The 21,904-nt window shown below is 37.7% G+C and overlaps 1 protein-coding gene across 1 annotated transcript in view; it reads left to right on the forward strand.

The window, feature by feature from the left end:
- RASSF5 (Ras association domain family member 5) overlaps positions 1 to 21,904 on the forward strand; it is a 109,539-nt gene that overhangs the window by 42,131 nt on the left and 45,504 nt on the right. The window contains exon 2 of the mRNA XM_074309000.1: positions 2,477 to 2,598. Within this exon, the coding sequence (XP_074165101.1) occupies positions 2,477 to 2,598 (122 nt within the window). The remainder of the gene's footprint in view (positions 1 to 2,476; positions 2,599 to 21,904) is intronic.

A 21,904-nucleotide genomic window follows, 5' to 3' on the forward strand; every position in this document is an offset into this window, starting at 1 on the left:
TGCCTACTATATACTAGACACTGTTCTAGGATATGAGGATACTAACACAGAAATGCTCTAGAGGAATTTGCATTCTATAAAGGGAGACAACATTTACTTTTATAAGTATATACAAAATAAATAAAAATAATAAATATATTAAGAAGTTACTAGCAGGCATCTGGGCCCTAATCAGATCACACTAAAACTTATTTATTTCTTTGATCTCTGAATTAGAGCAATGAGTTGGATTCAGAATTAGCTAACTGGCCAAACTCAAAACTCAGACATTAACGATTCAATATCAACTTGGGAGGAGGTCATCCCCATTAGGTATCTGTATTTGTTTAACATTAATATCTTGATTAAAAGCATTATGAATTCCAACCAAACCTGATTCCCATCTCCCATGTCTATGATAGGCTATCTCCCATCCTTAAACTTTCACCCTTTCTTAACTCACTGTCTCTAAAACTCCAATCAAGCAAAGGAATACTCAGCATCTTTCCTGATGGCCAAGCCTGCTAGTATCTTCTTTCCCTAATTATTTTATATTTATTATTTTTATTTATTTTTACATACTCAAAAATGTATATGTTGTCTCTCTTCATAGAATGCAAATTCCTGGAGAGCATTTTTGTGTTGGTGTCCCCATTTCCTAGAACAGTTTCTGGTATATAGTAGACACTTAATGAATGTTTGTTGACATAAAGTTAGAGTTTATTGACACAGATGAGAATCCAAAATAATTTGACAGATTAGAATATTGGGCTGAATCTAATAAAATGAAATTTAATAGGGATAAATGTAAATTTTTATACTTGGCTTAAAAAAATCAACCGCATTAGTACAAGATGGAAAAAGCATGGCTAGATGGCAGTTTAATTGAAAAAGATTGGGGGGAGTTATTGGATTACAGTAGCTAACAATATGACAGATAAGAAAAATTATTGTGATTTTAGGGCAGCTAGATGGCACTGTAGATTAGAACACTAGACTTGGAATCAGGAAAAGATCACCCTGAGTTTAAATCCAATCTGAGACACTGTGTGGGTGTGTATATATATTATATATCGGTGTGACCTTGGACAAGTCACTTAATCATATTTGACCCAATTTTCTCATCCATAAAATGAGCTGGAAAAGGAAACAGCAAACTATTACAGTATCTTTGCCAAGAAAACCCTAATGAAGATATAGAGAGTTGGATACTGAACAACAACAAATGTGATTTTAGTCTGAATTGAGAAGTATCATTTCTAAAAAGAAGGTGAGAGTCCCTTTATAATCTGCTCTGTCAGACTATCCGTGGAACATTGTGCTTTTTTAATGGGCCCCGAAGGTCCGAAAGGACATTGTAAGCTGGAGGATTTCTGGAGGAAAGGCTCTTGGCAAAGTCCATCTCATGTTGAGAATCAGTTGCAAGAGATGGTAGATGTTTTTCAGCTTGGAAAAGCAAATGCTTGGTGTTGGATACTTTGGAATGGAGGAAGATGATTTATTCTTAGTCACTGGAAGAACTATCACATGGAACAGAGATTAGATTTGTTTTGACTTGGCCACAGGTAGAAGAATCAAGAACCAGGTAGCAGGTTCAAGTAGTCAAATTTGGGCTCCATATGAAGAAAAACTTCCTGACAGTTAGCTCTGGCCAAAAGTTGAATAGACAGCCTTAATAGATAGTAAATTTCCCCTCTCTAGAGGGGTTAAAGCAAAATCTGGTTTGCAATTTGTTATGGATGATTTATTTATTGGCTAGATCAATCAATTAATTAACAAATAAATTAAGTACTCTGTTCAGGCAATGTACTAGGTTTTGGGACTGTCAGGACCAAGATGAAAACAGTCCTTGTCCTCAAGGAGTATACATTCATATCAGAAGAGACAACATACACATAAATTAGTATATATAAACTATATTCAAAATACATTCTACTCTGCAGACTAAATAAACATTCAAAAGAAACACAAAGTTGTAGCGGGTATACTGAGAGTTAAGAGGATTGAAAAAGGTTTAATGGCCAAGGCTTGACTTGAGTTTTGAATGAAACAAGGAATCTAAATAATAGAAGTGAGGATAAATGCTGAAATCCCTCCCACTTATAAAATACTGTGATTTTGGTATTGTATTCTGTAGCCTGACTTGATTCAATCCATTCTATTATTAATAAAATATATTTATTGGATAGCACCTATTAAATATATAATACATAGACCTAGTACAGTTTAATCATGACCTTTGTCCCCCGATGTTATAATTCCTTTTTTAGGGATAAGGAAACTGAGGCAGACAATGGTTAAATGACTTGCCCACGGCCATATAGCTAAGTAAATGTCTGAGGTTGGATTTGAACTGAGGTCTTCCTGATTCAAGTTCTACTTACTACACCACCTAGGTGCCCTATATGTGTCTATAGGAACAAATATGGCTTCCTTGTATATAGAAATATAGAAGCACTGTTTGATCTATCATTCCCTTTTGGTTCTTTCCTTCCAGACTGCAAGTATACCTGCCACCAGGAATGCCGAAGCCTGATCCAACTGGACTGCAGTCATCAGCAAGGGCGGCCCCGAGGCAGAACATCACCCGAAACTACCCTTGCCCCAAATTTCAGCCAGGTAGGCACTAGGGACCCCACACAGATTATAAGTCTCAACTCCAGATACTGGCATTAATTCTCAGTAATTCTATCTTTTAGATATTCTAGAAAGCAAGGAGTTGGTGTAAAGGTTGTTCTATTCAGTTTCTCTTGTTACTGGGTCCACCCTTTCCACAGTGATAACTTGGGATTTTGGACTGCATCCAATTTTGTATGCTTCCAAATCTCAAGGGGATAGACAGGCAATGCCTTTGGTAATCCTTCAGAGAGGGGGGGAGGGGAAGGACTTGATTAAGGGGTATCTGGGAACATTTACTGAAGAATTCTCAGGCAATAGGTAACAGAACCAGGATCTTTGACTATGGGACCATGAATGATGTGCTTTAACCCCTTTGAACCGCAGCTTTCTCTCTTGGAAATGGAAATAATAATAATGCATCATTATATGTCTAGTGAACCTAGCCTGGTTGGGGATTAAGAAGTATTTGGCTGGGGAGGAAACTAGCTATTCCCTCTCTCTGGCTCCCATCCTTATTTCATTTGATCCGCTCTTCTCTTCACATTTGAATTCCGCCTTAATCAACTTCCTCACTCCACAGGGCAGGGAATGGGGTACTGTTAAACTTGTCTTGGGAGGGAGTCCCTCCTGCCCTGAAGGTTCAGATTCATTTGCTCTTTTCTGCTTTGGGGGACCTATAATAATATACATTTTTTGCTTAGCCTGAATCCTGAGTTGGTAATTCCAGCAGTTAGTCCCATGATCTATTTCTCTCACCTCCTATGTACCTGCCCAGTTATAGCTGCTTTCTTACATGCATGGAAATCCTAGGGATGAATGTACATACATACATATGCATATACACATACACATATATTCATGATGTACATGCACATATAGACATATCTATATAATATATATATAATAAATGCATATATGTATACATATCTATATACATATATATACATACATATATATATATAAACTTCTTTTAATTATAATAACATTTTATTTTTTCCAGTTACATGTAAAAATAGTTTTCAATATTCATTTAAAATAAGATTTTGAATTCCAATTTTTTTTCTCCCTTTCTTCTCCCTCCCCAAGATATGGGATATATATATATATATATATATATATATATATATATATATATATATATATATAATTCTATGCCTTATATATATGCCTAATTCTATGCCAGTGCTTTCCCATAATCTCACCTCTGTACCCCAAGGATCTCTGTTTGGTCCTATGCTGTTTACTATTTATAGAAATAACTTAGATACATTCATGCAATTCAAGCTAGGAAAGATAAGCCAGACACTGTGATAAGTTAGGGGGACACAAAAATATCATACTGGATGACAGAAGGAACTTAATTGGTTTGACTTTGGGGCTGAATCTCTTAATGAAAATCAATAATGATTGATATAAAGTGCAAAAAAAATCAGCTTCATAAATATAAGATGGGGAAGGTGTGGCTAGACAAGAATTGTTCTGAAAAAGATCTAGGGGGGTTTAGTGGACTGAAAGCTCAATGAGTCAGCAGTTGGAATATGGCATCCAAAAAGACAGATGATGGAAGCCCTTGGGCTGTATAAGGAGGGACCCAGCTTCCAGGAACAGGGAGGAGATAGTCCCACATTCCTTTTCAGTTCTGAGCATCAAGACATTTCAAGGCTGAAGAGTGTCCAAGGAAGTCAACCAGGATGCACTACAGTCTTGAATGTATGTCACATGATAATAGGTTGCCACTTATTTTGGGGGGGACAGGACCTATGTTTCATTCATGTAGGAATCTGCAAGGAGAAAGGGTTTTACGGGTATAAGGATCTCCCAATAAGGAAACTTTTACCACATAGTACATCAGCCCCTTCTTGGCTTTGGTTGTTGTTGTTTGTTTTGAGTGAAAAGTATTATAGCTTATTTTCAAAACATATGCATGGATAATTTTTCAACATTAACCCTTGCAAAACCTTGTGTTCCAATTTCCCCCCTTGGCCCACCCCTTCCACTGAATGGCAAGTAGTCCAATATATATTAAACATGGTAGAAATATATATTAAATACAATATATGCATACATATTTGTACAATTATCTTGCTGCACAAGAAAATTCAAATCAGACAAGAAAAAAATGAAAAAGAAAATAAAATGCAATCAAACGACGACAAAAAGAATAAAAATTCAGAAGTTTGGTGTTAAAGAGTTCCTAGTACATTTGTCAAGTGATTTGTCCAGTGACATAGCCAGCATGTATCAGAAGTAAAATGAAAAATATTCTTTGGTTTCTATCCCAGGTCATGTTGACTCAAAAATTATAACAACAAACAATATTATTAATATTAATTTGCATTTATAGAATATTTCACGGATTCTAGGCCAGCTCTTTATCCCCTAAGCCCTTTGACAAGTTATAACAATTATAACAACAATATTAATAATCCTTTATATTTATATAGCACTTCAAGGTTTCAAGTGTGTTCTTCACCACCAACTAGGAAAATAGGGAAGTGCAGATACAATTTCTCCCATTTTATAGATCAAGAAATTGAGGCTAAGAAAGTTTAGATGGCTTTCATAGTTTTCTGTCATTTGTAAATATATATATATAAACATAAAAGACTGGATTTGAGCCTCCTCTTTTGATTCCAAGACCAGGCTGCTTGGCTCATCACATACTGCCTCTCTCTAATTTGGAAAGGTTGTTACCATCACTAGTTCACCATGATAATCAAAGAGAATTGGGTGTGACTGGGAGATTCCTCCCCTCTTCTCCATCTCCTGCAGGATTCTGGAGACAGAACTTCATAGTTCTCTGTGTTCTGGAACATAGCCACCCCTTCTGGGGATGGATGGTGAGCCATCTTCCAGCTTTGTCTAACTCGGTTCTTCCAGGACTGTGCCCGGGAGAATGATGGGTAATAAAACCAATGTCAGACATACCAAAAAGTCCCTGGAGGTCCTGAGCAGCTATCTGCAAAGAGCAGAAGACTCCCAGTTCCTGGACTTGGCTGTCCTGGGAGTCAGCACAGGCTGGAGTGAAGCTGATGTTTGTTTTCCACAAGGCTGTTTGCCAACTCAGCCAGAGCTGATTTTTTTTTTTTATCAACTTTGAAGCATTATATAAAAATTAATTGTTTTATCATCATTATTATTATTTTTCCTTGTGGTGGTGGTGGGGAGAGGACAGGCCATAGCCTAGTACTTGGGAGCTGAGTTTAGAGGATGATTTTTATGCCTGATCCCACTCATAAGACGGGGCACTGGAGTTATAAGTTCAGATAACTCTAGACTGTAGCTACTACTTCAATTCACTTTGATTCAACAAGCATTTATTAAACAGCTACTCTGTCCTAGGCATTGGAGATTCCAAGACAAAATGAAAAAGCAGTTCCTGTCCTCAGGAGGCTTACTTTTCCCTACACTCCAAAAAGCTGTTTTGGCCCTAGACTGTGTGGTTTGCTGAGCAAACATTTTTTCCCCACAAAACACAGGAAAAGATGTTAAGGAAAAAAAAATCAAGGTTCACTGCTGAGAATACTGAGGCCTGGAGGATTTAAAAATCTAGAGTGGGTGGGTAGTGGGAAAGAGTCAAGATTGTACTAGAGCATAGAGAGCCTATTATTAAAATTTTATTGTGACATTTAAATCTTAGAAATTGGCTGCAAATCTGGGGCCTTTTTGATTTCTAGACTTATGGACTTATTAATAATGAGATTAAACTTAAATGTGTAGATACACATTTGCCTCCTCTCAATTCCCATCCCCTCCCCAGACAGTTGTTAAACATTTACCACCACACCCTTTGTATTGTTCTCCAACCTTAGTTGGAGTTCTTAAAGTGCTGGAGAAAGCTCTGGGAATGAAGTCTTTGGCAGACTGGAGGCCTGGTGGCTGCAGGCTCGTAATAATAATAACAACAATAATAATTGGTATTTTATCGAGGGTTTTAAGGTTTACAAAATCCATTACATTCATTATCTCATTTGACTCACAATACCCTTGAATTTCTCCCTGAGAATCACAGGGTCACAGACTTATAATTGGAGAGGAACTTCGGGATCACTTAGACCAATCCAAAATTTTATGGGTGAGGAAACTAGACCAGAAGAGATTGAATTAGAAGGCAGCTTAGGACTGTTGGCAAATCACAGCCTTTCTGGAAACATGGCTTCCTCAATAGTAAAAATGGGGGTTGAGCTAAATTAAACAATTGATAAAAAACGAATTAAACACCTATTATATGCAAAATGGGTAGAGTTATGGACCTAAAGCCAAGAAGATCTCTTTCTGAGTTCAAATCTAGACTCAGACATTTACAAGCTGTGTAACCCTGGGATGTCACCTAACCCTATTTGATTCCCTTTCCTCATGTGTAAAATGAGCTGGAGAAGGAAATGTCAAACGACTCCAATATCTTTGTAAAGAAAACTCCAAATGGGCTCACAGAGAGTTGAAAATGTCCAGAGACAACAAGTCTCTTCTAGCTGTAAATTTGTTATCCTGTGAGTGACTTGCTCAAGTTAAGGGATCTGAATGATTCTAAAATCAGTTTTCTTTCACTGCCCTTCTATTCATCCTTCTTCCCCTTTGGAGAAAGCAAATGAAAGAATGATATGTAGGGACCGTTAAGAAAAGAACTATCTGTCAAATGAGCAGAAAAAAACAAAGAGTGTCTTGTCTTCTGTCTCCTTGCTAAGGGGTCTCACCAGGACTATTTCTCAACTTAACAAATGATAGAGAAGATGCTATCTATTCCTCTCCAATCTATTTTCCTTATAGCCACCAAAATGACTCAAAAACAGTTCTGATCAAGGAATTCCCCTGCTCAATAAACTCTGAGAACTCCCAATTACCTTTGAATTCCAACACAAAATTCCTTTGTTTGGCATTTAAACTCCTCCGCGATTTTGCTCCAACTTACCATTTCAGTGTTACTATACATTACTCCTTGCCACACCTCAATTTGGTCCTATTAGCCTTTTTGATGCTCCTCAGGTATCAGTCTCCATCTTCCACCTTTGTACTGCCCTTTCCCTAAGACTGGAACATACCTAGTCCCCACTGCCACCCCCAAACTCCCCAATGACACCTCCCTCTTAGAAACTCTTATTCCTTCCAAGGCTGAGCTCAACAGCACCTTCTGTGCTCCTCCCATCACAGAATTCTGCTAGCTCCTTTATCTGCAGAATTAAAGCCTGTTAGAGCTCAAAGGTTCCTAAAAACTTCTTAAACACTTCCAGTCTGCCTTCTCTGAAGCAGACATGGAAGTGCAGGGCCCCTGTGAAAAGCATCCCACTCCAACCCTGCAGGGAGACAGTGACTCAGCTGGCATTGAATTCAAACTTTCCTGGCTCAGGGCCTCTGGCTTACATCTCTGTCTAGTCTCTAGTCTTCCAGACCCTGATCTGGCTTTTCCAAAACCCCGCTGAAAGATGAGGTTCCCTGGCCCCCCCTAATCCTCCCACAGCCTCTGATGGATGGGCCAGTGCTTTTACGTGGTACCATCACATGGGGGAGCTGAGGAGGCACAGGAAAATCATCTCTGTGTTTCTCCAAGCACAGGACTCAGAACTTGGTTTTTTCTGAGACAGGGAGGGAAAAAGAGGTCACTGTGGTACTAAACCAGGTTAGTTGGCTCACCTGAAGCTTCCCAAGACTCCATGACATTGCAGATTCTCAAACTCACTCATCCCAACAAACATCCTGTTCTTTTTGTCCAAGCCTGTGAGACACAATCTTCTAGAAGTCTAGATCTCACTCATCCCAACAAACCTTCTGCACTTCTTGTCCAAGCAAATGAGATACGATCTTCTACAAGTCTAGATCTCACTCAACCCAACAAACCTTCTGCACTTCTTGTCCAAGCCTGTGATGACAGAACCATCTCCCCACTCCCCATTTCAATCAATTCCAGTGGTTCCTTATTACCCCCAGGATAAAATAACACATCCTCTTTGGCTTTTAATTCACTTCTTAACCTGCTCCTTCTCACCTTTCCAGTCTTCTTACACCACTCCTACTTCATTCCTCTCCCCCCTCACCCCGCCCCCCCCAGCAATATACTCTGCTATCCACTAACAGAGATGTCTTTGATTTTTTTTTTTCCTAATAAGACTCTCCTCCCAACTCTCAGGAGCTAAATTCTTATCTTTGTAAGAAGCATGATTGCCTTTCCAGTACTCCTTACCATGAGTTTCTTCCCCTTTTTAGTGTCCCCACTTTAGCCTGTCTATATATTGTTTGTATAGAATTGTTCTTATGTGTCTCCCCTCTTTCCCAATCCCATTGCATCTTGAAGACATCTTTTTTTATATTTTGTATTTGGCACACTGCCTGATACATAATAGGTGCTTCATAAATGCTAATTGAAGGACTTATGAGCATGATATCCTTACCTTTAGGAAGTAAATATTTTAGAATTTAGAATCTCTGTTGCCAGTGTGATGTTGGGAAAGTCACCTTCCCTCTCAGGATGGCAACGAAAACTAAAAAAAATAAAAAAGGAGTTTTTTTTTTTTTTTTTTTTTTTTTTTTTAGTGGTTATTGTTTTATTGTTAAATTAGTACAACTGAATATTGCTTCATTTCTCCTAGGTGTAATACTTACAATCTGAATAACTGCTACAAGATAAGTCTTAGAAGTTAAGGTCTTCTCTAGTTGTGAATAACTGAATAGATGGGTAATATTCAAGATCCAATCAATATTATAATCCTATCAAAATATGATTATCTAATAAAATAAAAAACAATCTGTTAAATCTAATTTCTACTAGATTTAATCTCAAACTGCAACAGTTTTTAAAATAGAAGTGTATAAATTTGAATCTCTTCAACTTAAACTCTACCTTTCTTTTTTTTTTTATTATATATATATATATATATATATATATTATAATATTATCCCTTGTATTCATTTTTCCAATTTACCTCCCCTCCCTCTATTCCCTCCCCCCGACGACAGGCAATACCATACATTTTATATGTGTTACAATATAGTCTAGGTAAAATACATGTGTGCGAATATCATTTTCTTGTTGCACAATAAACATTAGAATCCGAAGGTACATGCAACCTGGGCAGACAGATATTAGTGCTAACAATTTTCATTCCCCTCCCAGTGTTTCTTCTCTGGGTGTATCTACCTCTGTCCATCATTGATCAACTGGAAGTGAGTTGGATCTTCTTTATGTTGAAGATTTCCACTTCCATCAGAATACATCCTCATACAGTATTGTTGTTGAAGTGTACAGTGATCTTCTGGTTCTGCTCATTTCACTCAGCATCAGTTGATTTAAGTCTCTCCAGGCCTCTCTATATTCCTCCTGCTGGTCATTTCTTACAGAGCAATAATATTCCATAACCTTCATATACCACAATTTACCCAACCATTCTCCAACTGATGGACATCCATTCATCCTCCAGTTTCTAGCTACAACAAAAAGAGCTGCCACAAACATTTTGGCACATATATGTCTCTTTCCGCTCTTTAGTATTTCTTTGGGATATAATCCCAGTAGTAGCGCTGCTGGGTCAAAGGGTATGCACAGTTTGATAACTTTTTGGGCATAATTCCAGATTGCTCTCCAGAATGGCTGGATTCTTTCACAACTCCACCAGCAATGTATTAGTGTCCCAGTTTCCCCACATCCCCTCCAACATTTGTCATTATTTGTTCCTGTCATCTTAGCCAATCTGACAGGTGTGTAGTGGTATCTCAGAGTGGTCTTAATTTGCATTTCTCTGATCAGTAGTGATTTGGAACACTCTTTCATGTGAGTGGATATAGTTTCAATTTCTTCCTCTGAGAATTGTCTGTTCATATCCTTTGACCATTTATCAATTGGAGAATGGTTCGGTTTCTTATAAATTAGGGTCAGTTCTCTATATATTTTGGAAATGAGACCTTTGTCAGAACCTTTGTTTTTAAAAATATTTTCCCAATTTGTTACTTCCCTTCTAATCTTGTTTGCATTAGTATTATTTGTACAGAAACTTTTTAGTTTGATGTAATCAAAATCTTCTATTTTGTGATCAATAATGATCTCTAGTTCTCCTCTGGTCATAAATTCCTTCCTCCTCCACAAGTCTGAGAGGTAGATTATCCTCTGTTCCTCTAATCTATTTATTATCTCCCTCTTTATGCCTAAATCATGGACCCATAAAAAAGGAGTTTTACAAAAGTTATATTGAGAAAAAAAATGAAGACTAAAAGAAAGTAGAGAACTTGTGATATACGGCAGATGGAATGATAACTGACAATACCCAGAGAAGGCAGTGCTATTTCTTAATTTGCTTCTGTTTCATCTATGAAGGAGAATCCCTTTACATTGGGAATGACAGGTAAAAATGAATGATAGGGAGTATTAAGAAAAATAAAAAGATAGTAAGAGAGCACTTTGATATCTATAAGGAATTCAAGTCAATTAGCTCAGGGAACAATATTAGTGTACGTACTGGCAGATGTTACCTTGAGGTCACTGTCAGTAATATTTATTTAAAACATCATGGAAAAGAGGAAAAGAACCACAAGATTAGAAAAGGGCAAGTGTTCTGATTGTCACCAAAAAAAAAAAAAAAAAAAAGAGGAAGAGATTAGAGTCTGCAAGCGATAGACCAGTGAGCTTGACAGATTCCTGGGAAAATTCTAAAATAGGTCTTTGAAGAGAGGGTTGGCAAATGTCTAGAAAGGGAAGCAGCGATTACAAAGAGTAAGCATGACTTCATTAAGAGAAAGTCATGCCAGACTAAGTTCATTTCCTTTTTTTTTTTTTTTTTTTTTTTTTTTGTACCATTACTAAACTAACAAATGAGAAATGTGGTACACATAGTTTACCTAGACATTGAACAAAGCTTTTGATAAAGTTTTCCATTTCTAAAATTCTTGTGGAGGAGATCTATTATAAGAAATTATTAGATGATGACACAATTAAGTGGATTCACTCCTGGTTGGATGGCCAGACTATAAAAATCCTAAATATTTCTGTTATCTCTGCGGCAGAAAGTCTCTGGTGGAATACCCCAGAGATTTTGGCGCTGTTCTGTTTAGCAGTTGTATCAATTGCTTGGATAGAGGCCTACATGATATATTCCTCCAATTTGTAGACAACACAAAGCTTATAAGATAGCTAACACATTTAATGACAGGATCCAAAAGAATCTTGATAGGTTAGTTCATTGAGCTAAGTCTTAAAAGATGAAATGGATAAATGTAAATAAATTTCACTTAGGTACAAAAAATCAACTCCATAAATATGAGATGGGGCCAGTCTGAATTGTTAGCAGCTGTTCTGGCAAACTCAAGATGGGTCATCAATGTGATATGGAGCCCAAAAAGGCTAATGTGACCCTGGGCTACCTTAGGAAGGATGCACCTTCCGAGGACTGGGGAAGAGATCATGTCACTGTACTAGGCTTTTTTCAAACTATGGACAGCAGGGTTTAAGAAGAATATTGATAAGCTGAAGAGGGTCCAGAAGAGGGCAACCAGCATAGTAAAGAGTTTTGAGCCCATATAAGAGGAGGATTTCTCCTTCATAGGAGGAACTTGGTAATTTAAAAATATTTGAAGGGCTATTATGTAGTAAAGGTACAAATATGCTCTCTTCTACCCCAGAGGACACAACAAAGAATAATGGGTTGAAGTTTAAAAGAGAATAATTTAGACTTCAGTTAAGGAAAACTTTTTTGTCCAAAAGTAAAATTGGCTGCTTTGAAAAATAGTAAATTTGTGGTAGTTAGGTGGCAAAGTAGATAGAACACTAGTTCTGGACTCAGAAGGACTTGAATTTAAATTAAATCCAGTTTCAGATTCTGTTTGCCTCAGTTTCCTCAACTATAAAATAGAGATAACAACAGCACGAACCTCAAAGGGTGGTTGTGATCATCAAATGGGACAATATTTGTAAAAGCTCTTTTAGCAAGTGCCTCACAGATAGTAGGGGCTTTATAAATATTTTTCTCTTCCCTTCTCCCAGAGTTAACTAAATCCCAGCCCTCTCTCTCTAGTCCCTTTTCCATGATAATCTCTGGATCCCTGGTCCAGTGTTAACCATCCTTCACTCTAGATCTCCTCTTTTCACATTCTTTTCCTCTTCTGGGACTCACCCAAATTAGCTTTCTTCTGAAGACAGCACATTTTCATCCTCCTCCCCCACCTTCTGAGACTGTCTCCTGCTTCTCTCACATCCCCCTGACATACAGAGTCAAAAGGATGAGTTGACACAGTTTTTGTTCCCCACTGTCACTTTCAGACCCTCTTTTTGATGTCATCATTAACTGAAATGACATCTTTTTCTCTTTGATAGTTCACATCACCCTGTCCAGATCCTTGTTGCTGTCGCTTATAGACCTCCAAGTAATTCTATTCAGTAATTCAATGCCTGATTCACAATTTGTCTTTTCTATATGGATCACTACCACAATTTGTCAAGCTCCACCACTCCTCGGATTTCTGTCTCCAGATTACCTAAATCATGAACAAGAGTGGTCATCACAACACAATATGTCAATTCCCTTTTCTCCCCATCAGCAAACTTTACAACAAAATTCTTTAAATGACCTTTTATCAAAGTACTTTAAACCATCCCTCCCCTTTTCCACTCATTTCTCAAATACCAGAATCATATTAGAGGTGTGATAATAATAAATACCTCTAGTAAACATATGCTTCTATTTAATAGGTCTTGGTTAGATTAATAATCAGAGAATTGTAAACTCAAGTATCTCTGCTTCCTCTTTTAAGCTATCTTGTCTAATTTTAACATGTTCATGAGACATTTTGTTGTAGGAGAGCCTTTGAGGCAGCATTTGCTTTATTGGATCAAATGTAGGTTTTTTTTTTGTTTTGTTTTTTTAAATAATCAAACAACAGAGTGGGATCTTTTGTTCTCTGCACTTTTCAGTCAATTGAATGATCATAAAAATGTTGTCTGTGAATTGTGGGACTTTTTTGTTAAAATATTTTTGTTAAAAACAGCTTTTCTGTTTCCTTCTCATACCTTCCTCTGACTTACCCTTGATATGTTGTGGCTATTGTTGAGTAGTAGGCTCTTAATAAATGCCAGGTGACAATAGCTGAGGGAGGGAAGGTCAAAGTTATTAGCATCATCATTTACAAATGAGGAAACAGGCTCTGTTCAAGTTCAGTAAATTCTCATAATCATGCAACTAAAAAGTGTCAGCAGCATTTGAATCTAGCTTTTTATTTTATTTTTAATAGTATTTTATTTTTCCAAATACATGAAAAGATAGTTTTCAATATTCACTTTTGCAAAACCTTGCGTTCCAAATTTCCCCCCCTCCCTTTCCTCTCTCCTCCTCAAGATGGCAAGCAATCCAACATAAAACTCAGCTTTTTAATTCTAAATCCTCGACTAAATTCCAAAACTCTAAATCTCTTGCCATTGTACCATGTTATCTCTGATGTGGAAATTCTGTGAAAATGCAAGGAATTATTATTTTGATTAGAGAATGAATAAGTCATAGACCCAGAGAATGCTAAAGCTAGAAAGGTTTTTTTGATTGTTGTTATTCAGTCATAATTGATTCTTCATAACCCTATTTGGGGTTTTCTTGGCAAAGATACTGGAATGATGTGCCATTTTCTTTCTCCAGCTCATTTTACAGATGAAGAACTAAGGAAAACAAGTTAAATAACTTGCCCAGAGACACACAACTAGTGTCTGAGGCTGGATTTTAACTCAGGAAGACTCATCTTTCTGACTCCCAGCCTAGTATTGTTATTACACCACCTAGTTGCCTTATACAGTTAAATTGTTCTCATAAAAACTTTGTAGAAATGGAAAAGTAGGCATAAAGACCAGTTGATATTTATTATCTTGATTATATTTAGGGGGTAATTATATCTGTAATTATTTTCTACAAGTTCTACAAGTGTGGTCTCTTTCTTTTCAACCATCTTGAGAAACTGTCCCTCAAAAACTTTCCAAACTGTGTTGTCTCCAACATTGTCCTATTCGCTGCATACTTGATCTAGTCTGATTGCATTTTCTCATCTTTATTTTGTTTGGGGCCATTTCTACTTCTTCATGAAACACATTGGGCACTATGGTGCTAGAGTTCCAAGGTGGTGATTCTGTTATTCCCAGGGAAAAACCTAGTAGTGAAGAAATCATGATTTATCTTTTTAGTTGGTTATCTGTTTGTTGTCCCCTTTCCAATGTCAATCTGAGATACTTTGGGACAAATTTATGATGATTTAACTGGTTCTTTGCTAAGATTTTTGTAAATTTGTTTTCTCTCTTGTTTTATAAGGTGATATTACTAATAATTTTTTCTCATAATTTTCCAACATCTTTTTTCATTTTTTTGCCCCAAAAATGTAGCTTTTAAAAGAGCTTACTATAATTCCCTAAGTAGTAAGGAGACCAACTATTTTCTGGTTGAGATGTTTTTTAGATGCTGATGGTTCTTTCACTATGTTGACTGATTTTGCCTAGGTTAAATTTTTATTGGACATAATGGTCTGTATTTTTATCCATTTCCCATTTGCCAACTATAACTTGTTGAGTCGAAGTTATAACTATATGGTATATCTTTTCATTTCTATTTCTTTATTGGACATTTATTTTTGTCTTTTACTAATAAATTGATGGGGCTGACACCAGACAATTGATTTTAAATGACTTCCATTTCAGTAACCAGTGGTTTACCTACTGTCAGGATATCATCAATTTTGGTTTTTGTAATGTTATTTCAAATTTGCCATGTTGAATACCTCCCATCTCTCTTCCTGGAGAAGATAGACATTCTTGACATATAAGCACGAGGCATCTAAATCGTCTTCTTTTTTTATTCCCAAGTCATATTTTTAACATTTTATCTGGCCCTAGGACCACCTTTGCATTAAAATTTTTGAATACTAAAAAATAGGTTGATTGATTAAGAGGATCTTATTCTTTATAGGATTCCTCTTCTTCCTTGTCCAGTGCTAAGATGTTAGTACTTATTTTACCTTCATAGTGGTCTTTGCCGAATGCCCACCATACGCACTGTAATACAGAGCAACCAAATATGCCACAAAATGATGTTTCTTTTTTGCTTTTAAATGCACAATAAAACCAATTCTGCCTGTTCCTATATTTGCCTCTCTGTGAAGAACTCAAAAAGCTATTCCACTTAGGTGAAACTTCCTTTTGTTTTCTGGCTTAATTTAAAGCAAGAATGTAAATATTAATATGATTCCCTTTTTTCTAGAGCTCTGTCTCCTAAGTCACTGGAATAGGTTTTCACGTTTGATTTATGAACAACTAAGCTTATGTCTATAGACAGTCTTAGAAATTCCTGCTTCTGCTCCTTCTTTCCCACATGCCATGATCACTGCAGAAACAAAGAGGGAAGGGAAATCCAGACTGAGAGCCACTTTGTATTTTTTTTTTATTTCATGGTCTTTCATGGCTAAAGAATTTATTTCCTTCAATCTAAAAGCATTTATTAAACTCTAACCATGTACCAGACACTCTGCTAGTGCTAGGGATGCAGTAGCAAAAATGAAACAGTCTTTGCCCTCAAGGAGTTTTCATTCAAAGACTCACAGAATTTTAAAATTGAAGAGGACCTCAGCAACCATTTCATGAAATTGATCCCAGATATGACAGACACAACAAGTGGTCATCCTACCTCTGCTTGTGGACCTTCATCTAGGAGAACCCACCACCTCCCAAGGCAACCTATTCCACTTTGGGACATTAGAAATGTTTTCTAACAGAACACAGAAATTGACTTCATCACTTCCACCTGATTTTGCTATTTGGGGTCAAACATGTCTAGTCCCATCCAGACCAATCTAGTGGTTCAGATTTGGGACTGACATATCATGAGACAATCTCAGATCATCCATCTGTCAACAAGAGGAAGCTCTCTTAATCACAATATAGGAAGTCTATTCAGCAAGGATTGCATTGATTCAGTTGGGTACAGCTTACCTGCTTCTGTGTTTAATATGCTGGTGCCAGGGGAGGATTTCCTGACTCCTTCTGTCTTGCCTTTGGTATTTAGGCCACTAGAAAACTGTATTTGTGATCTGAGTCATAGTCCCCTAGATTAATTAAATTTTGAACATGAATTTTTATTTTTAAGGAAAAACTAAACCAACCTATGTGGGGGTTAGGAGGATCAGGCAGGTTAGAAGAAACTAATTCGGGGTAGCTAGGTGGTGCAGTGGATAGAGCACCAGCCTTGAATTCAGGAGTTCAAATATGGTCTCAGACACTTAACACTTCCTGGCTGTGTGACCCTGGGCAAGTCACTTAACCCCAGCCTAAAAAAAAAAAAAAAGAAGAAGAAGAAGAAACTAACTCAATTTTTTTGACAAAGACTCCAACATGACAACCCTTTGAATTCATAATCATGTCTCCCCTGAATTTTCTTAAGCCTAGGCACCCCTCAGAACTTTAGCTTTTTGGAACACAATATGGAACATTTTAGTTGACTTCCTTTCGATTTCCCCTCCCTCTCCTTCTCTATACCCAGCCTATCAATGTTCTTCTTAAACTCTGGTGCCCAGAACTGAATGCTGTATTCCAGAAATGATCTGTTCAGGGCAGAGTTCAGAAGGAGATCCACAAACATTTATTCAGCACTTACTAGGTGCCAGACACTGTGTTGTTCATTTTTACAGATGGTGAACTGAGGCAAACAAGGTTAAGTGCCCTCCCAGTATACAAAGATGACCCAGGAAGCACTATCCACTGAGTCACCTAGCACTGGGATTAGAAATATAAACAAAAAGAGAGAGTTTCTTCACTCAAGGAGCTGACATTCAAATAGGGAAGACAACACATAAAAGCAAGTTGTCCTGGAAATTCTACCTCTCTTCATGTAGCCCAATAGCAAACCAGCTCCTCTGGTTGCCACATCATACCACAGAATCCTACTGAACTTATGGTCCACCAGAAACCCAGGATCTCTTTCAGATAAATTGTTGTCTAATCCTATCTCCCCCGTAATTCAAGGTTAGATTTTTTTTAATCCAACTGTAAGATGACAGAAATCTCAAAATGAAAGAATGCCCCAGCCTGTCAAGATTTTTTGTGGTCCTGACTCTGTCCTCTAGGACATTAGCTGCCTTTCCTAACTTTGGGTTATTTGCAGATTTGAACATGCTGTCTCTGCCAAGCCACTGATAAAAATGTTAGCCAGCATAGGGCCAAGCACAGATTCCTCGGCACTCCATTTGAAATGTTCTGCCAAAGAAACATTTAACTAATAATAACAATTCTTTATTATTCAGCCTTTGTCAAATCCATCTAACTATTCTCATTATGTTCTTTGTCTTTTTTCTCAAGAATAGCATGAAATATATTATCAAATGATTAACAACATCTACACCATCCCTTGGATCTAGTATTTCTATATTTTTGTTTGGAGGAAGCTTATAGCTACATAAGTAAATGCAAGATATGTTCAAATACATATGAGAGTTTTGGAGTAAGGAGATAACAACTGAGAGAGAGGGAATAGGAAAACACTTAGGAAGGAGGAGGTGCTTAAGTTTAGTTTGGAAGGATGCTGGGAATTCCAAGAGACAGAGCTGAGGAGGAAGGGCATTCAAGCCTGGCGGACAGCTTGTGCAGAGGGAACTTTGAGATGGGATGTTGGCTATGAAGAACAACAAGGAAGCTATTTTGGCTGGAGCATAGGAAAGAGAATGAGGTGCAGTGTACCTAGAAAGGTAGATTGATCTAGAGCTGGATTGCAAACATTTATACACCAAACAAAAGATTGTGTGTTTTGTTTTGGGAGGCACAAGGGCGTCACTAAGTGTGATATAGCCAAGGAAGAGGGTTGGGGGTGGGAAGAAACTTGAGGCAGGGAGACTAATTAGAAAAGCTATTGCAGTAGCCCAAGTGGGAGATGATGAAAGCATGGATGAGGAGGGTGGCTATGTGAGTGGAGAGAAGGGGAAGATGTAAAGGATGCTATAAAAGTAAAATGAACAAAGACTGGGCAACTGGCTATGGAGAGTGAAGGAGAAAGAAGCTATTCTACTGGTGTTGAGCCTAAATATTTATCTAGCTTGATTCTTAGAATATAAACACAGTCTATCTCCAGGAGTATTTTAGAGCTTTTCCAGTATGGTAGAACCTTTTAAAATAATAATAATATTTTCAAGGTTACAAAGTAACATAAGGAGGTGCATTGGAGAGAGCACTAGGCCTGGAGTTGGGAATACTCATCCTTATGTATTAAAATCCAACCTTGAATACTTGCTAGCTATGTGGCCCTAGAAAAGTCACTGTATCCTATTTGCTTCAGTTACCTCATCTGTGAGCTAGAGAAGGAAAAGGCAAACCACTTCAGCATCTTTGTCAAGAAAACCCCAAATGGAGACATTGAGTCAAACACAAAGAATGAGAGAGATTCCTTCTAGGTCTAGGGGTCCTGTCAACATAGCCTGGCTCCTATTTCACACTAAAGACTGGACTCATTTGGGCTCAACAGTAAAGTAGAAGTCAGGAAAATAAATCTCAGTTCTAGTCCTATTTCTGTCATTAATGGCTGGGTTATCTTGAGCAGGTCCCTTCTGTGACTCGGTGTCCTTATCAGTAAAACAGTTATCCTCACTCATAAGGTCATTATGACCATCTAAAGAGTTCCTGGGAGGAAAGAAGTAGTTTTTAAAGCATGGATTATGTGCTTGACCCTATGCTAAATACCTTACAAATATTTCAGTTGACCCTCACAATCTCCATTTTATAGGTAAAAAACCTGAAGAAGCATTTCTCAAACATAAAAGGAACAGTCAAATTTATAAAAAATAAGAGCCACACCCCAGTTGGAATATGATCAGAAGATATGAACTATGCCCAAAGAGCTATAAAACCATACATATCCTTTGACCTAACAATAACACCATTAGGCATGAATCTCAAAAGATATTTAAAAAAGGAAAAAAGATCCATATGTACACAAATATTTATAGAGCAGCTCTCTTCTAGGGTAAAAAATTAGAAATTGAAGAGATGCCCATCATTTGAGGAATGGCTGAATAAATTGTGGCATGTGATTATGATGGAATATCATTGTTCTGTGGGAAATGATGAGTAGGATGCTCCAGAAAAACCTGGAAAGTCCTCCCTGAACTCAAGCAAAGTGAAATGTACTGTGTACAAAGTAATAGCATGTTCTGGAATGATCTGCTGTGAATGGCTTTGCTATTCTCAGCCACACAATAATCCATGACTACTTGAAGGATTTATGATGAAAAATGCTATTCTACCCAGAGAAAGAGATTATGTCTGTACACACACTCTCTCTGTGTCTCCATCTCTGCCTCTCTACCTCTATCTTTCTGTCTCTCTGTCTCTCTGTCTCTCTGTCTTTCTCTGTCTCTGTCTCTCTCTCTCTCTCTCTCTCTCTTTCTCTCTCTCTCTCTCTCTCTCTCTCTCTCTCTCTCTGTCTTTCTCTCTTACTTGAGGGTTTTTTTGGGGGGAGAGATCTATATTTTCTTTTACAATATGACTTTTATGGAAATGTTTTGCATAACTTTACATGTGCTTAATGGAGATTGGAGGTAGGGATAAGGGAAAGAATCTAGAACTTAAAAGTTTTTAAAAACAAATTTTAAAAAACAGAAAGAAAACTGAGGCAGTCAGAAGTGATTGAACTTGAATTTTTTCAGACTCCAAACTTAGCACTCTTATTATTGTACTACCTTTTAATGGAAGTATTCTGGTAGATTCTACCATCTTGGAATGATATGTGGTCCAGTATAATTACTATGTGAGGATTAACCTAGATAAGAACGGAAAGGCTCATCACAAAAGGGCTGCATGTTCCCCAGAACCTGGCACATAGTTGTTTTTGTTCAGTGGTTTTCAGTCATGTGAACTCTTCTGTGACCCCTTTTTGGGATTTTCTTGGCTTAAGATACTGGTTTGCTATTTCCTTCTCTGGCTTATTTTACAGATGATGAACTGAGGCAAACAGGATTAAGTGACTTGCCCAGAGTCATACAGCTAGTAAATATTTGAGGACAGATTTGAACTCATGAAGATGAGTCTTCCTGATTCCAAGCCCAGTATTCTACCTGCTGTACCGCCTAGCTGCCTTGTCACATAGTAGGCACTTAATAGATGCTTATTGAGTGAAAAAAGGTTAATTGAGGTGAAAGTGTTTTGGAAAGCTTGAAATTTAATACCAAAAATGGCATTGATAAGCATGTTTGGAATGACACGTGACATCCTATAAAAACACCATCACTTAAGAATTCTTTCCAATCTGGCCAGGCATCTAAGACGTCACTCACAGTTTGAGTCTCCCCTCTGTTTCCTGGAGGAGTATTTTGGATATAGTGTTTAAAAGGATTATTCTAAATAGTCTTTTAAAAGTGCACATTTGAAATGAGCTGCTCAGCAGGACCTTTTCTGGGAGCCCTGAGCCATTCTAAGAACATGAAGCATTGCTGGGTACAGTTGGCAGCTCATTTCTGAAAATACATCCGAGATTCCCGCCTACCTAGATGGTACAGTGAAAAACAAATATCCTCTAGTCTTTGTCGGGGAAAAAGCCCGTGCCCCTGTTATTGATGGCTAGTGTAAAAGGCAGATCCCCTATCTCTACATCATTCATCATTGTGACACTTGATTTGGAATGTGCACTGAATGAGAGAAAAGACTGATGAAGTTTCTTACCAGCCTTCCCAACTCAGATGTCTTCCTGGGGAGTACCAAGTAGGATGGAGGGAGCACTCCCAATAAAGCTACTCCCAAATCATGCCCATGGAGAAAAGTTTGCCCCTTGTTACATCTGTTCCCTCTACTGACCTCTACCACCCACAGCCATTTGTTCTCTTGTGACCAGAGGCTGAGGCAGCTACTGGTATTGACTTTTCTCCCTGAGCCAAGGAGTCCTGTTGGGGGTGCAGGGTTTTAGTTATCATGTGTCTGTTCCTTCCAGGCACTCCTAGGCTTCTGGGAAAAGGTTTGTGTGGAGAAGAGGGAGCCAGTTTAAACTGCCATCTGAACCCTCCTGGCAATAACAAATTCAGAGAGTCAGTGTGGTGTAAAGGGAAAAAAAAGAATTTTGAAGTTGGGAGACTTCAATTCTCATCCTGAGCTGGACATTTTTGTTACTATGAACAAATTCTATAATCTCTCTGGACTATTATTAACTTTAGCTAAAGAGGGGAAGTTCTTCTCAGAACAATATTAGGACTTGAAACTGAATTGGTAGTTTAGTGGGAATCTTCCCTTCCACCAAGTTTCCACTGGGGAGCCTGCCTGAACATCTAAATGAAGGAGCCAGGCTCTCCTGAAGTAGCAAAGTCATGGAATGGTTCATGTCTTGGGATTGCAGGG

This window comes from Sminthopsis crassicaudata, chromosome 4 (genome assembly GCF_048593235.1).
Source record: "Sminthopsis crassicaudata isolate SCR6 chromosome 4, ASM4859323v1, whole genome shotgun sequence".
Lineage (NCBI taxonomy): Eukaryota > Metazoa > Chordata > Mammalia > Dasyuromorphia > Dasyuridae > Sminthopsis > Sminthopsis crassicaudata.